The sequence below is a fragment of the Terrapene carolina genome, unplaced genomic scaffold (genome assembly GCF_002925995.2).
Source record: "Terrapene carolina triunguis isolate 2854851 unplaced genomic scaffold, T_m_triunguis-2.0 Scaffold69, whole genome shotgun sequence".
Classification (NCBI taxonomy): Eukaryota; Metazoa; Chordata; order Testudines; family Emydidae; genus Terrapene; species Terrapene triunguis.
In genome coordinates, this window is record NW_020664420.1 from 33,312,138 (window position 1) to 33,329,555 (window position 17,418).

At 43.2% G+C, this 17,418-nt stretch overlaps 1 protein-coding gene across 1 annotated transcript in view; it reads left to right on the top strand.

The window, feature by feature from the left end:
- Window positions 1–17,418, top strand: part of CWC27 (CWC27 spliceosome associated cyclophilin) — a 203,159-nt gene that overhangs the window by 164,277 nt on the left and 21,464 nt on the right. The window contains exons 12-13 of the mRNA XM_024194755.3: window positions 4,454–4,563; window positions 15,417–15,520. Coding sequence (XP_024050523.1) covers window positions 4,454–4,563; window positions 15,417–15,520 — 214 coding nt within the window. The remainder of the gene's footprint in view (window positions 1–4,453; window positions 4,564–15,416; window positions 15,521–17,418) is intronic.

The window sequence follows — 17,418 nt, forward strand, 5'->3', positions numbered from 1 at the left end:
TTTTAAAAAGTTTCCTTGCAGCTTGCAGGCATTTCACTTTTGTGACTGTTCCCTTTAATTTCTGTTTAACTATCCTCATTTTAGCGTAGCTCTCCTTTTTGAAGTTCAGTGCTATTATGATAGGTTTCTTTGGTAATTTCCCCCCACAAGGATGTTGGTTGCTATTACCAGGCAGTTCCGCTATATTCAGTTCTTGGACCAGATCCTTGCGCTGCTTAGGGCTAAATCAGGAATTGCCTCTCCCTTTGTGAGTTTTAGGACTAGGTGCTCCAAGAAGCAATCACTAATGGTATCTAGAAATTTTATCTCTGCATCTCATCCTGAGGTGACATGTACCCTGTCAATATGGGGATAGTTGAAATCCTCCTTATTATTGGGTTTTTTGTAGCCTGTCTAATATCCCTGAGAATTTCACAGTCACCATCACCATCCTGGTCAGATGGTTGGTAGAATATTCCTACTGCTATACACTTGTTCTTCAAGCACAGAATTTGTGTCTATAGATGTTCTGTGGTAATGTCTCTGGCTTTCAACCAGTTGTGCACCCACCTTCTAGTAATTTCATATATTTCCCTAGTTTATTTAAAAGAATGTCATGTAGGACGGTGTCGAAAGCTTTACTAAAATCAAGATATATCATGTCTACTCCTTTCCCCTATGACCAGGCCAGCAAATCTGTTAAAGAAGGAAATTAGGTTGGTTTGGCATGATTTGTTCATGACAAATCCATGCTGGCTATTCCTTATAACCCTATTATCCTCTAAGTGCTTACAAATTGATGGTTTAATAATTTGTTTCAGTCTCTTACCAGGTATCGCAGTTAGGCTGACTGGTCTATAATTCCATGCGTCCTCTTTGTTCCCTTTTTAAAGACAGGTATTATGTTTGCCCTTCTCCAATTCTCTTGGACGCATCATCCAGGAGTTCTCAAAGATCATTGCTAATGATTCCACGATTGCTTTAGCTAGTTCCTTAAGTACCCTAGAATGAATTTCATCATGCCCTGCCAACTTGAATGTAGCTAATTTATCAAAATATTCTTTAGGCTGTTCTTTCTCTATTTTGGCTTGTGTTCCTTCCCCCTTGTTAATATTAATTGTGTTGATTATCTGCTCTCCATTAACCTTTTTAGTGAAGACTGAAGCAAAACAGGCAATAAACAATGCAGATTTCTTGATTTCATCAGTTATTAGCTCTCCCTTTCCCACTAAGTAGAGGAACCTACACTTTCCTTCATGTCTTTTGCTTCTAATGTTTTTAAAGAACTTGTTCTTATAGCCTTTTATGTCCCTTGCTAGGTGTAACTCCTTTTGTGGCTTAGCCTTTCTGATTTTGTCCCTATAAGCTTGCAGCGCAGGAACCAAAGCATACATGAATGTGATGAGTTATATAGTCATTCCAAATGAGTGTCAATAAAACATGTATTCATAACATACCATCATGTATTCTGATATTATTACATATATTGTGCAGAAAATCTCCTTTAGAACTGTTTTAGAGAGTTAAAAAAAGTAAAGACTCTTTCATATACCTTCACCTAAAACCAGGGTGTCTTTGTATCATGAGTAAAGCTGTACAGGCCTGGGAGGGAAAGAAACATACCTGTTTAAAGCTAAAAAAAATGTTAGAAACCTCTAACAGTGACCTAGAATTAGAATTTCTATTCATACTACAACAGGATTTTAAATTAGCACATATATATAGATAGATAGATATATATAGATATAGCATAAATTAGCTGAATTATAGAGTATCAATAATGAGAGCAAAAATATCACAGTTGATGTGCTTCTTAGTAAAGAGTTATGCAGCTATACCAGTTCAATTTGTTACCCTCTTTGCTCCTGCCTTGATCATTTTAGTTATAAGGCATGTCATCTGGATACCTGTATTTCTCTTCTCTTTTTTTGTTTTGTTTGTTTTTTGTTTAGTTGAATTGCATTACCAGATTTTGTGTGATTTGCTCACTCTTTCTGGTGGGTTCTAAATACTGTAACAGAACTTTTCTGATTGCCCTGAAAGCTAAACTCTCTGCCCAGCAGCCAGCCGACTAGCCAGGTTAGATGCTAGGCAGATGCACAAGGCTGCTGTGGTGAAGGAATCCTTTCCCTCAAGCCACAGAGTGGCTACAAAACCTGGTCTAGTTTATTGGCTGAAGTAGGCTCTGCAGCCCCATCCCCCGCAGAACAGAAGACAAGAGGACCAAGTAGCAATGGAACCCAAAACCCTGTCTCTCCCCCAGAGCACCCAGAGCCTAGCCTTTCCTTCCCCACACATGCTGCAATGCAGAAGGTCCAAATGGGTTTTTACACCAGGCAGGGGATAGAAATTCCTTTTACCTACAAGACATTCCACATCCAGCCCATCCCATTTCATAGCCAGAGAAGCAGAACCTGAATTGTAATCTGTTTGTTGTAGTATTCCTTATCTATATAGTTAGGAATCCTTGGAAAGTTATTCTAACAAGCTAGCAATTTTCTTTGCAGTCAAGAACTAAGGATTGTTTTAAATAGTTGTTGATGGTGTGTGTATAAACTTTTGGTAACAAAGCATTCACAAATCCTCAAACATGACTGTAAATCATACCATACAATCTAGCAAAAAGACAGTTGAATTTGAACAGATTCTAAATGACAAGACCTTATTACTGCCATAGAAGTTCCAATTAACATATCACAAAAGACTTTCACAGACATCTTTGATAGAGGAAGTAATTTCCCCCTCTTCACCGTGGCAGTCCTAATAAAAAGATTGACCTTTACAAAATTGTCTTTAAAAGCCCACTGTATAGGGCAAAAATGTATGTTATGCATTTTGTTTGCCAAACTGTGATGTCTTTACTTGTTAATTTTTCTTTGCACCATGTAGAAATATTTCAACAGTACTACATTTCTATGCATTCCAGATGGACCCTAAGGCAGGATTTAACCCTGATATCACAGATGCACAATAATGAAAGGCAGTTAGGCCTCCCAGCTGTTCTCAAGCTGTTTGCTTGTTCATTTTGGCTGGAAATGAAAATGTATTGAGGGGCGGAGGGAGATGTGTAAAAAACCTATTAAACCAGGTGACTAAATCTCTCAAAAGACCAAGAACCAGTGAGCAGCAAAACTAGACAGGTGGTATGGCTGCTTGAATAACCTTCTCAAAGGATTTAAATTTGACACCCAGAAAAAGATTGTTGTACTATGAATTTGGTTGTGCTTCTGCATGAATTTGGTTGTGCTTATCCAGTATGTTGTCCATTTTGTTGTAGGACTGTACTTTGTGAAAAACATTAGTAGCCAGTGTTATTGACCTCAAAAATTTGTGGGATCAGATCAGGCATGCTAGGCTGGATGCTTTGATCTTAACTGTGAATGCAAACTTCACTTTGCATTGTCATTGGCAGGGAGATAGATTATCTAGTCTAACAAGTCTTTTTCCGCTTCTAAACTTCATCTGTTGCATATTGGATATTATTTTGCAAACCTGTACTGAATTATCTAGGTAAAAAAACAAACATTCCACAACACCTGAAACAATCAGGAACTTTTGGCTTAGGCGGTCAGTTATCTATCTTATTTCTTTTACTCTTGTCTTCTTTCCCACCCCCTCTCTCTATTAATTTGTCTTATACACTTGTTTTATATTGTAAGCCGAGTCTGGAAGAGTGCTAATGTGCCAGTATTCAAAAAGGGCAAGCAGGATGGCCTGAGGGACAGTAGAACAGTTAGTTTGACATCAGCCCTAGGCAAAATAATGGACAAGCTGATATGGGATTCAGTTAATAAAGAATTAAGGGATAGGAATATAATTAATGCCAGTTATGTGGTTTAATGGAATACAGGTCTTGCTAAACAAACTTCATTTCATTCTTTGATGAGATTACAAGTTTGGTTGACAAAGGTATCTGCGTGGATGTAATATACTTAGAATTTTGTAAAAATTTGACTTTTGTGTGACATTCTGATGAGAAAATTGGAACTATACAATATCAGTATAACACACGTTAAATGGATTAAGAACTGGCTAACTGATCAGCCTTAAAAAGTAGTTGTCAGTGGGGAATCATCATTGAATGGGGTTTCTAGTGGGTCCTACAGGGGTCAGGACAAGGCCTGATGCTATTCAACATTTTCATCGGTGATCTCAAAGTAAATATAAAATCATTGCTGATGAAATTTGGGATAATGCACATGTTGGTGGAATGGTAAATAATAAGGACGACAGGGGAGTCATATAGATTGATCTGGATCATTTGGTAAGCTGGAACCACAGAGATGATTTGAGGGTTGAGAGAGTGACTTACAGCAAGAGACTTAAATGATGAGGCAGTTATATATCCAAAAGCTTTTCATAAGGTGTTTTGTCTGGTAATTCAGAAGACATGACAAGCCTGTACACTGATATTAAATCACAAAGTATACTTTCACTGCACTTGTTTAGCAAAAAAAATTGTTTTCTATTTCAGAGGAAGAAGCTGATCCAAACAGCATAGTTACAGAATATTTACAGGAGAAGAAAAAGTATGAAGATCTGCGGAAGCAACAGCCAAAGAAAGGGGTATCTCGTGAAGAGCAGGTAGTTGCTTAAAATAATAAAACTGACACTAAGAAAAATCTATTTCACAGAAAACTCTGGAAAAGTTTCTTATCTCTTCAATTGTATTACACAAAATTTCACTCCAAGTGAAAGGTTGGCTTAATTCTTTAAAAAAAGAGGACTCAGTGGTCCCTTATATGAGTTATTCAGGCATAGATGCTGGTAAAATCTGTGAAGTTTCCAGTCAGTACTTCAGTCAGAACATCAATATTGCTATGCTTGAAAGTGCCATGAGTTTGCCCTAAAAAACTTCTGGAGAGAAGGGCTATCCACACAGACAATGAGGAGTCTCCGGTGGCACCTTAAAAAGCAACAGATTTATTTGGGCATACGCTTTCATGGGTAAAAAAACCCACTTCTTCAGATGCATGGAGTGAAAATTACAGATATGCTTGTATCTGTAATTTTCACTCCATGCATCTGAAGTGGGGGGTTTTACCCAGGAAAGCTTATGCCCAAATAAATCTGTTAGTCTTTAAGGTGCCACCAGAGACTCCTCATTGTTTTTGTGGATACTAACTAACACAGCTACCCCTCTGATACTATCCACATAGAGTTGCCCTTGTGTGGTGGCCATGACCTCCCATGTGCTTCTGCAAATGTGCTTTGCTAAGTTTAAAATAGATGAGGCTTTTAGATAAGAAAATGTGGAATATTTTAAAACGTGAAACTGTAAAGCAGAAAATAACGTGTCCAAAATGCATACATTACACTTTTTACGAATGTTTGTATTTGGATACAAAGGTTAGGGGTCTACTACAGACCACCTAACCAGGAAGAAGAAGTGGATGAGGCTTTTTTTTAAACAACTAACAAAATCATTCAAAGCACAGAACTTGGTGGTGATGGAGGACTTCAGCTACCCAGACATCTTTTGGGAAAATAACACAGCAGGGCATAGATTGTCCAACAAGTTATTGGAATGTATTCAATACAGTTTTTTATTTCATAATGTGGAGAAAGCTACAAGGGGAAAGGCTGTTCTAGATTTGATTTTGATAAATAGGGAGGAACTGGTTGGGAATTTGAAAGTGGAAGGCAGCTTAGGTGAAAGTGATCATGAAATGGTAATGTTCATGATTCTAAGGAATGGGAGGAGGGAAAAACAGCACAATAAAGATAATGGATTTCAAGAAGGCACACTTTAGCAAACTCAGGGAGTTAGTAGGTAAGATATCATGGGAAGCAAGTCTAGGGAAAAACAGTTCAAGAGTTGGCAATTTTTCTAAGGGCACAAGAGCAAACTACCACACTGTGTAGGAAAGATAGGAAGTATGGCAAGAGACCACCCTGGCTTAACCAGGAGATCTTCAATTATCTGAAAGTCAAAAAAGAGTCCTACAAAAAGTGGAAACTAGGTCAAATTACAAAGGATGAATATGAACAAATAACACAAGTATGTAGAAACAAAATTAGAAAGGCCAAGGCACAAAACGAGTTTAAACTAGCTAAAGACATAAAGGGTAACAAGAAAACATACATTAGAAGCAAGAGGAAGACCAAGGACAGGGTAGGCCCGTTACTCAGTGAGGGGGGAAAAACAATAACAGAAAATGTGAAAATGGCAGAAGTGCTAAATGACTTTTTTGTTTTTCACCAAAAAGGTTAGTAGCGATTGTATGTCTAACATAGTGAATGCCAGTGAAAATGAAGTAGGATCAGAGGCTAAAATAGGGAAAGAACAAGTTAAAAATTACTTAGACAAGTTAGATGCTTCAAGTCATCAGGGTCTGATGAAATACATCCTAGAATACTCAGGGAGATGATTGAGGAGATATCTGAGCTATTAGTGATTATCTTCGAAAAGTCACAGAAGATGGAAGAGATTCCAGAGCACTGGAAAGGAGAAAATATGCCAATCTGAAAAAGGGAAATAAGGACAACCTGGGGAATTACAGACCAGTCAGTCAGCTTAACTTCAATACCCAGAATGATAATGGAGCAAATAAACAATTAATTGGCAAACACCTACAAGGTAAGTTAACAAGTAACAGCATGGATTTGTCAAGAACAAATTGTGTCAAACCAAGGGTATGTCTACACTACAAAATTAGGTCGAATTAATAGAAGCCGGTTTTATAGAAATCGGTTGTATACAGCCGATTGTGTGTGTCCCCACATAAAATGCTCTAAGTGCTCTAGTCGGCGGACCGCGTCCACAGTACCGAGGCTAGCGTCGACTTCCGGAGCATTGCACTATGGGTAGCTATCCCACAGTTCCCGCAGTCTCCGCTGCCCATTGGAATTCTGGGTTGAGATCCCAATGCCCGAATGATGCAAAACAGTGTCGTGGGGGGTTCTGGGTACGTGTCGTCAGGCCCCTCCCCCTCCGTCACAGCAACGGCAGACAATAGATTCGCACCTTTTTACCTGGGTTACCTGTGCAGACAACATACCACGGCAAGCATGGAGCCTGCTCAGCTCAGCTCACCGTCACCATATGTCATCTGGGTGCCGGCAGACGTGGGACTGCATTGCTACACAGCAGCAGCAGCTAACTGCCTTTTGGCAGTAGATGGTGCAGCATGACTGGTAGCCTTCATCGGCGATCTGGGTGCTGGCAGCCGTGGGGCTGCACTGCACCAGCCTTTGTCTTTTGCCTTTTGGCAGTAGATGGTTTATTACGACTGGTAACCGTCCTCGTCGTACAGCAGTGGCTGTCAATCATGGGCACCTGGGCAGACATGCTCAGTCCAGCAGTGGCTGGAACTCCGTATGTCCCCCAGTCCGCCATCCTGCTGCCTTCACAATGATGATGATGGCTATCAGTCGTAGTATGCCATTTTCTGCCAAGCGCCCTGTTGGATCATCGCACATTAGCAGAGTCTTCCCTGAGCAGCAGATCGTGCAATAGGCCTGAAGGCTACTGCCAAGCGCCCAGTATTTGCTGCCAAGCATCCAGAAGATGCCGAGGGCTATCAGTCATGCTGCACCGTCGTCTTAAGATGTAAAAAATAGATTTGTTCTGTATTCATTTGCTTCCCCCCTCCCTCCGTCAAATCAACGGCCTGCTAAACCCAGGCTTTTGAGTTCAATCTTTGGGGGGGGCCATTCTGTGTGACAGTTGTTTGTGTTTCTCCCTGATGCACAGCCACCTTTCTTGATTTTAATTCCCTGTACCTGTACGCCATGTCGTCACTCGCCCCTCCCTCCTTCCCCTGTTCCGTCAGATACTAGTTTCGTGCCTTTTTTCAGACCAGACGCCATAGCTAGCACTGGGATCATGGAGCCCGCTCAGATCACCGCGGCAATTATGAGCACTATGAACACCACGCGCATTGTCCTGGAGTATATGCAGAGCCAGGACATGCCAAAGCAAAACCGGGACCAGCCGAGGAGGCGATTGCAGCGCGGCCACGAGAGTGATGAGGAAATGGACATGGACATAGACCTCTCACAAGGCACAGGCCCCAGCAATGTGGAAATCATGGTGTTCCTGGGGCAGGTTGATGCCGTGGAACGCCGATTCTGGGCCCGGGAAACAAGCACAGACTGGTGAGACTGCATCGTGCTGCAGGTGTGGGACGATTCCCAGTGGCTGCGAAACTTTCACATGCGTAAGGGCACTTTCATGGAACTTTGTGACTTGCTTTCCCCTGCCCTGAAGCGGCAGAATACCAAGATGAGAGCAGCCCTCACAGTTGAGAAGCGAGTGGCGATAGCCCTGTGGAAGCTTGCAACGCCAGACAGCTACCGGTCAGTCGGGAATCAATTTGGAGTGGGCAAATCTACTGTGGGGGCTGCTGTGATCCAAGTTGCCAGGGCAATGAGAGACCTGGTGATATCAAGGGTAGTGACTCTGGGAAACGTGCAGGCCATAGTGGATGGCTTTGCTGCAATGGGATTCCCAAACTGTGGTGGGGCCATAGACGGAACCCATATCCCTATCTTGGCACCGGAGCACCAAGCCACCGAGTACATAAACCGCAAGGGGTACTTTTCAATGCTGCTGCAAGCCCTGGTGGATCACAAGGGACGTTTCACCAACATCAACGTGGGCTGGCCGGGAAGGGTACATGATGCTCGCGTCTTCAGGCAGTCTGCTCTGTTTCGAAAGCTGGAGGAAGGGACTTTCTTCCCGGACCAGAAAATAACCATTGGGGATGTTGAAATGCCTATCGTGATCCTTGGGGACCCAGCCTACCCCTTAATGCAATGGCTCATGAAGCCGTACACAGGCAGCCTGGACAGGAGTCAGGACCTGTTCAACTACAGGCTGAGCAAGTGCCGAATGGTGGTGGAATGTGCATTTGGGCGTTTAAAAGCGCGCTGGCGCAGCTTACTGACTCGCTCAGACCTTAGCGAAAAGAATATCCCCATTGTTATTGCTGCTTGCTGTGCGCTCCACAATATCTGTGAGAGTAAGGGGGAGACATTTATGGCGGGGTGGGAGGTTGAGGCAAATCGCCTGGCCGCTGATTACGCGCAGCCAGACACCAGGGCGGTTAGAGGAGCACAGGATGGCGCGGTGCGCATCAGAGAAGCTTTGAAAACGAGTTTTGTGACTGCCCAGGCTACGGTGCGAAACTTCTGTTCGTTTCTCCTTGATGAACCCTCCGCCCCTCCCCCCCCACCCGGTTAACTCTACTTCCCTGTAAACCAACCACCCCACCCTCCCCCACCCTCCCCTCCCCCCTGCGAGCACCACTTGCAGAGGCAATAAAGTCATTGTTACTTCACGTTCATGCATTCTTTATTAATTCATCACACAACTAGGGGGATAATTGCAAAGGTAGCCCGGAATGGGTGGGGGAGGAGGGAAGGAAAAGAACACACTGCAGTTTAAAACTTTAACTCTTATTGAAGGCCAGCCTTCTGATGCTAGGGCAATCATCTGGGGTGGAGTGACTGGGTGGCCGGAGGCCCCCCCACCGTGTTCTTGGGCGTCTGGGTGAGGAGGCTATGGAACTTGGGGAGGAGGGCTGTTGGTTACACAGGGGCTGTAGCGGCGGTTTCTGCTCCTGCTGCCTTTCCTGCAGCTCAACCATACGCTGGAGCATATCAGTTTGATGCTCCAGCAGCCAGAGCATCGACTCTTGCCTTCTGTCTGCAAGCTGACGCCACCTATCATCTTCAGCCCGCAACTTGCTCTGTTCATCCCGCAATTCAGCACGCCACCTCTCCTCTCGTTCATATTGGGCTTTTCTATAATCAGTCATTGACTGCCTCCACGCATTCTGCTGTGCTCTGTCAGCGTGGGAGGCAGTCTGTAGTTCTGTAAACATGTCATCACATGTCCTTCGCTTTCTCTTCCTAATCTTCACTAGCCTCTGTGAAGGAGAAACATTTGCAGCTGGTGGAGAAGGGAGAGGTGGTTAAAAAAGACACATTTTAGAGAACAATGGGTACACTCTTTCACGTTAAATTTTGCTGTTCACATTACACAGCACATGTGCTTTCGTTAAAAGGTCGCATTTTTCCTCTTATATTGAGGGCCTGCCGGTTTAGTGTGAGAGATCACTCACGCAGTGCCAGGCCACAGATTTCAGCTTGCAGGCAGCCATGGTAAGACACAGTCTTTTGGCTTTTTTACCTTTCTTAACATGTGGGAATGGTTTCAAACAGTAGTGCTCTCATTTCCCATACCAAGCACCCGTTGGGTTGGCCATTTAAAATTGGTTTGCAATGTAAAAGGAGGGGCTGCGGTTTCAGGGTTAACATGCAGCACAAACCCAACTAATTCCCCTCCCCCATACCCAATTCTCTAGGATGATCAATTCACCCCTCCCCCCACCACGTGGCTAACAGCGGGGAATATTTCTGTTCAGCAGAGCAGGAACGGGCACCTCTGAATGTCCCCTTAATAAAATTGCCCCATTTCAACCAGGTGAACGTGAATGATATCACTCTCCTGAGGATAACAAAGAGCAATCAGGAATGAATGTTGTCTGCATGCCAGCAAACACCGGGACCATACGCTGCCATGCTTTGTTATGCAATGATTCCAGACTATGTGCTACTGGCCTGGCGTGGTAAAGTGTCCTACCATGGCGGACGGGATAAGGCAGCCCTCCCCAGAAACCTTTTGCAAAGGCTTTGGGAGTACATGAAGGAGAGCTTTCTGGAGATGTCCCTGGAGGATTTCCGCTCCATCCTCATACACGTTAACAGACTTTTCCAGTAGCTGTACTGGCAGCGATTGCCAGGGCAAATTAATCATTAATCATTAAACACGCTTGCTTTTAAACCATGTGTAATATTTACAAAGGTACACTCACCAGAGGTCCCCTGTGTGCCCTCAGGGTCTTCGGTGAGTTCGGGGGTTACTGGTTCCAGGTCCAGGGTGACAAACATATCCTGGCTGTTGGGGAAACCGGTTTCTCCGCTTCCTTGTGGCTGTGAGCTATCTACATTTCCTCCATCCTCCTCTTCCGAACCCTCTTCCCTGTGTGTTTCTCCAGTGAGGGAGTCATAGCACATGGTTGGGGTAGTGGTGGCTGCACCCCCTAGAATGGCATGCAGCTCCGCGTAGAAGCGGCATGTTTGCGGCTCAGCCCCGGACCTTCCGTTTGCTTCTCTGGCTTTGTGGTAGGCTTGCCTTAGCTCCTTAATTTTCACGCGGCACTGCTGTGCTTCCCTGTTATGGCCTCTTTCCTTCATGGCCTTGGAGACCTTTTCTAATATTTTGCCATTTCGTTTACTGCTTCGGAGTTCGGCCAGCACTGATTCATCTCCCCATATGGCGAGCAGATCCCGTACCTCCTGTTCTGTCCATGCTGGAGCTCTTTTGCGATCATGGGACTCCATCACGGTTACCTGTGCTGATGAGCTCTGCGTAGTCACCTGTGCTCTCCACGCTGAGCAAACAGGAAATGAAATTCAAACGTTCACGGGGCTTTTCCTGTCTACCTGGCCAGTGCATCTGAGTTGAGAGTGCTGTCCAGAGCGGAGGCCAATAACGTCGAATTCCGTCCACACTACCCCAATTCCGACCCCCTAAGGCCGATTTTATCGCTAATCCCCTCGTCGGAGGTGGAGTAAAGAAACCGGTTTAAAGGGCCCTTTAAGTCGAAAGAAAGGGCTTTGTTGTGTGAACGTGTCCAGGCTTAATTCGATTTAACGTGGCTAAAGTCGACCTAAACTCGTAGTGTAGACCAGGCCCAACCTGATGGCTTTCTTTGACAGGATAACAAGCCTTGTGGATGGGGGGGAAGCAGTAGATGTGGTATATCTTGACTTTGATACTGTCTAGCATGACCTTCTCATAAATAAACCAGATGGTGCTACTATAAGCTGGGTGCATAACTGGTTGGAAAACCATTCCCAGAGTGGAAGGGCATATCAAGTATGGTTCTGCGGGGATCAGTTCGTTGTTTGGTTCTGTTCAATATCTTCATCAATTATTTAAATAAGGGCATAGAGAGTACACTTATAAAGTTTGCAGATGATACCAAGCTGGGGGCGGGAGGGAGATTGCAAGTGCTTTGGAGGATAGGATTAAAATTCAAAATGATCTGGACAAACTGTAGAAATGGTCTGAAGCAAATAGGATGAAATTCAATAAGGACAAATACAAAGTACTCCACTTAGGAAGGAACAACCAATTGCACACATACAAAATGGGAAATGACTGCCTAGGAAGGAGTATTGCAGAAAAGGATCTGGGGGTCATAGTGGATCACAAGCTAAATATGAGTCAACACTGTTGCAAAAAAGGCAAACTTCATTCTTGGATGTATTAGAAGGAGTGTTGTAAGCAAAACACAAGAAGAAATTCTGCCGCTCTACTCCATGCTGATTAGGCCTCAACTGGAGTATTATGTCCTGTCTGTGTGCCACATTTCAGGAAAGATGTGGACAAACTGGAGACAGTCCAGAGAAGAGCAACAAAAATAATTAAAGGTCTAGAAAACATGACCTCTGAGAGAAGATTGAAAAAACTGGGTTTGTTTAGTTTGGAGAAGAGAAGACTGAGAGGGGACATAATAACAGTTTTCAAATACATAAAAGGTTGTTACAAAGAGGAGGGAGAAAAATTGTTCTCCTTAACCTCTGGGGATGGGGCAAGAAGCAGTGAGCTTAAATTGCAGCAAGGGCAGTTTAGGTTGGACATTATGAAAAACTTCCTAACTCTTCAGGGTGGTTACACATTGGAATAAATTGCTTAGGGAGGTTGTGGAATCTCTATCATTGGAGATTTTTAATAGCAGGTTAGACATCTGTCAGGGATGGTCTAGATCAGTGTTTCCCAAACTTGGGACACCGCTTGTGTAGGGAAAGCCCCTGGTGGGCCAGGCCGATTTGTTTACCTGCCCCATCCGCAGGTTCAGCCGATCGCGGCTCCCACTGGCCGCGGTTCGCTGCTCCAGGCCAATGGGAGTTGTTGGAAGCAGCGCGGGCCGAGGGACGTACTGGCCACCGCTTCCAGCAGCTCCCATTGGCCTGGAGCAGCAAATTGCGGCCAGTGGGAGCCGTGATCGGCTGAACCTGCGGACGGGGCAGGTAAACAAATCGGCCCGGCCCACCAGGGGCTTTCCCTACACAAGCGGCGTCCCAAGTTTGGGAAACACTGGTCTAGATAATACTTAGTCCTGCCTTGAATGCAGGGGACTGGACTAGATGACCTCTTGATGTCCCTTCCAGTCCTATGATTCTATGAATATAAATGTTCTGCTACTGAAAGAGATTGGAAACTTGAAGTTTAATAACTTCATAGCAAGGAATGATGGAGCTTTTAGTTCATGAAGCTGATTTAGCTCTAAACTAGAAAGTTCATGGAAATTTTGTAGCTCCAAAGGCTATTAACTCTCAGTGAGAGAAATTAAAGTTCCATTGGCAAAGTGGATCATAATCAGCTGAGGTGAATACCTACAGTATGATCATTGTCCTTGACTCTGCAGGAAGACCGGCAAGACACCAGGAACATAGTTTAACAAGGCCACAACTTTATTAAGTAACATATCTGGGAACTATCCAGCAATAACTCATCCAGTGTAGGTCATCCTTCCTTTGTAGTGTGTACTACCTGGAGGAGGACCACCATCAGCCCCCCCCCCCCCCCCCGGCCACACAGACACCTTTCCCTTCTGCTGGGTCCCAGTACTGCTATTGTGATGCCATTGCCCTCATCAGAGGGTTAATGGGCTAGGGAAAGGGGATTGTTTCCTCACTGTACCAAACATGAGGAGCCCCAGTCTCCTTTCCCATCTTCTTTGAGATCTCTTATAAAATCATAGAAGATTAGGGTTGGAAGAGACCTCAGGAGGTCATCTAGTCCAACCCCCTTTTCAAAGCAGGACCAGCATCAACTAATCTTCTCCTAATCCACTTCTAACTCCAGTTTATGAGGGAGCCAGACCCCCTGTTGAACGTGTACTGGATATCTGCTAATGCAACAAAATGAATTTTACAACCCTTAAAGTGGCCATGGGTTTTCTTTCCCTGCTCACACAGACAAAGCCTCCACTGGGGGAGTAGGAGGAGGGAAGCAACTTGTTTGCTGTGGAGCTATTATGCTGTGCAAAATCTTTAGTTCTGAAATTTTTCGACTCTCTCTTCCCCTCCCACTTTTCTTAAACACAAAATATGGACGTTAAATGCAACCGCCTTTCCCAACCAAAAAACCAGACCAAACAAAAAAACCTATTGTTAATGCTACACTAAAGTAGTGAAAGCACTCATAAGCCGGGAAGTTCCCAAAGATAAGGTTGCTTGCACAAGGAAACTTGACTACATTGCACATTTATGATATTTTCTGTTTCTGATTCCCATTTTTTAACTTTTGGGGAGAGACTTCAAAAAGTTTTCTTTTTTACTTTTAGAACTAGATTTAAAAAATAAAAGCAGTCATACAGAGGTCTTTTACCATACAAAATAACAGCTTTAAGTGACTGTGATTATGATATAATGTATCAGTACAGTTACAGCAGTGATACTCAGGCTGAGGCTTGCGAGCCGCAGGTGGCTCTTTAATGTGCCTCCTGCGGCTCTTTGCAGCACATGCTAATAAAACACTGTGTGATTTAGTTATTAACCTATCTAAATTATTAACCAATTGTAGTTGGTAAAATAATAATACTTGGTCAGTTATTTTGCTGTGAGAATTTTTTGTGAGATAGATATAGATATAGATATACACACAAAATATTTCCCCTCACATACTGTTACAATTTTTTGGAAATGTTAGTACAGAATTGGAAAGGTTGTATCAGCACTGTAAAATACAGTATGTAAATGTCAACCAAATTAGGACATCAAAGTCTGAATTATTTTTAATTTATTTCATTGATTTCTTCACTAGAGAAAAATGACAAATCTCCACAGTATAATTGTCCTCCGTAGTCTGCGTTGTTTATTGATTATCTTACTCTTAGTAAGTAACTGCTCCTTTAAGTAAATATGCTTAAGGCATTGTAAATGACTGACCAGAGTTCATAACCTATAACAAATTCCTTACATTACTTCTAGGTATTAATATTTATAACTCTTACTAATATACTAATAGCAATATACAGTTTGTTTATATCCACTTTCATAAATTATCTGGAGGTTGTTCTTTGCAGGAGGATTATTAATTTATCATCTATTGTTTGTTAAAATGATAGGAAATGTACTTGAATGACCACATTAAAAGCCAATGGTTTCATTCAGTTTGTTACACCATACCTTGCCTCCCAACATTTATATCATATGGTCATGTCAAAAAGGCAACATGGTAATCACTGATGGGGACGGAGAATTCGTGAACGGTGTGGGAGTATCTTCCTCAAATATGTTTTTTGAACAATTTCTTATCCACCTCAATTGACTACTCCTCAACTAATCCAAACGTCAGTGTATTGCGTATTTTATTGTTACAGAACTTCAGTAAAACAAAAGATATTTCATTTCAGACACTGGCGCTGCTGGACCGATTCAAATCAAAGCTAACTCAGGCAATAGCAGACACTCCTGAAAATGAAATGTCTGAACCTGAAGTAGAGGATGATGAAGGATGGTAAGGATTTTTAATGCATTATATTCGGGAAGGGCAAATCTGATTAGGGAAAAATAAGGCCTACTCCAAGTTTTCACTCATCTTTGAACCAGAACCGTTTTTTTGTTTTGTTTTGTTTTTCCCCCCCATCGCACTTACCTGTAGTGGTAGGTTCTCTTCTGGAGAAGGTTACACAGTCTGCTTCCCTATTCCTACTTCAGGACCTCTTCAGGAGGAAGCAAGGTAGTTCATTTTCTTTGCCAGTCACCCTCTCCCCAAAGTAAGTAGCAGGAAGCAGTAGCATGTCAGCTGAGATTCTGTTTCCTTCAAATTTAGTGCATGTCTATACAGTTATTTAATGCACAGCAAGCCAGCGTGCAAGTCTACAGCACACTAGCCTGCCATGTGCTAAATGGCTATGTGGACCCTGCTGCTGTACACTAAAAGTTCCCTAGTACGCTTTAATCTACTGCTGTTTTGAAAAAACTAGGCAACACATGGCCACTTAGTATGCAGCAGGCTACAGCATTATAGATTCACCCTCTGACTTGCCATGCACTAAATCACTGTATTGACAAGCCCTTAGTGATATTCTGTACTTTAATCCCATGCAAATGTACATTACCTGCATCTGAAATTCCACAGCTAATGTGACAGGTTTCAGAGTGGTAGCCATGTTTTTCTGAATCAGCAAAAAGAACGAGGTGTACTTGTGGCACCTTAGAGACTAACAAATTTATTTGAGCATAAGCTTTCGTGGGCTAAAACCCACTTCATCGGATGCATGCAGTGGAAAATACAGTAGGAAGATATATATACACAGAGGACATGAAAAAAATGGGTGTTGCCATACTAACTATAATGTGAGTAATCAGTTAAGGTGGGCTATTATCAGCAGGAGAAAAAAGCAACTAATGTAATCGTACTCACTCTGAAGCATACTTTTCAGAAGCTACAGAGCCACCAACTTTGCAGTGAGCTAGTATAGCAGGATTCAGCTAAGTGATATCAATATCTTACTTCCTTGTTGTTGCTTTGGAAAGAAGAAAAGAGCAGACAATGCCCCTTTGAAGAGGCTGGTGAGTAGCATCAGAATTTAGGGGAACCACGGCCTATTGGTAGGGATGAGGTGTGACCCAAGGAAGAAGAGAGTCAGGACCTGTCAGATTATGGGTAGTAAAAATAACCACCTAACTTTTAGATATTCGTGTGAAACTTTTGCTCATCACTTCTTTATATACTATGTATATATGAGTAAAGTGTTTATGCCTATGCCAATCTGTGTAATAGCATATTTATTATTTATCTTCACATGTATTCGCAAGATATATAAATATATTAGCAGAAGGAGCCACACTGGCATGCCCCATTCCTACTGCATTTTCCATTCCTGTTACTGGGACTTGATTTTTGCTTTACTGTTGACATAAGGAAGTCCTGACTTCCAGAACCATATACTCACTTCACAGGGGGCATTTCTTCTACAGAAATATATGGGCCAGTATTATTTTACTATTATGACTATTTCCATGCTTTTTGACATAATGGTACTTTGGAAATACCTAAGTTTGTTAGTTTAATAAGCCAGGAAGCACATCCTCAGCTAGTGTATAGCTCAGGGGTGGCCAAACTGTGGCTCATGAGCCACATCTGGCTATTTTACCATTAAAGTGCAGCTCGCAGAGGCCCCCATGCCCTCACCCCATTCTTCATCTATTAGACTGGGGGAGGGGAGGAAAGCTTGGGACCTCTGCCTTGCAGCGGGGAGGTGGGTCTCGGGGCTTCAGCCCAGTTGAAGCTCCGAGCCCCATGAGGCACCTTCCTCGGGGCTGAAGCCCCAAGCCCTGGCCCACGACATGTGTGCCTTGTCTCTCAAACTTCTGAAGATTGTCGTATGCAGCTCAGAGGGCCGGTAAGTT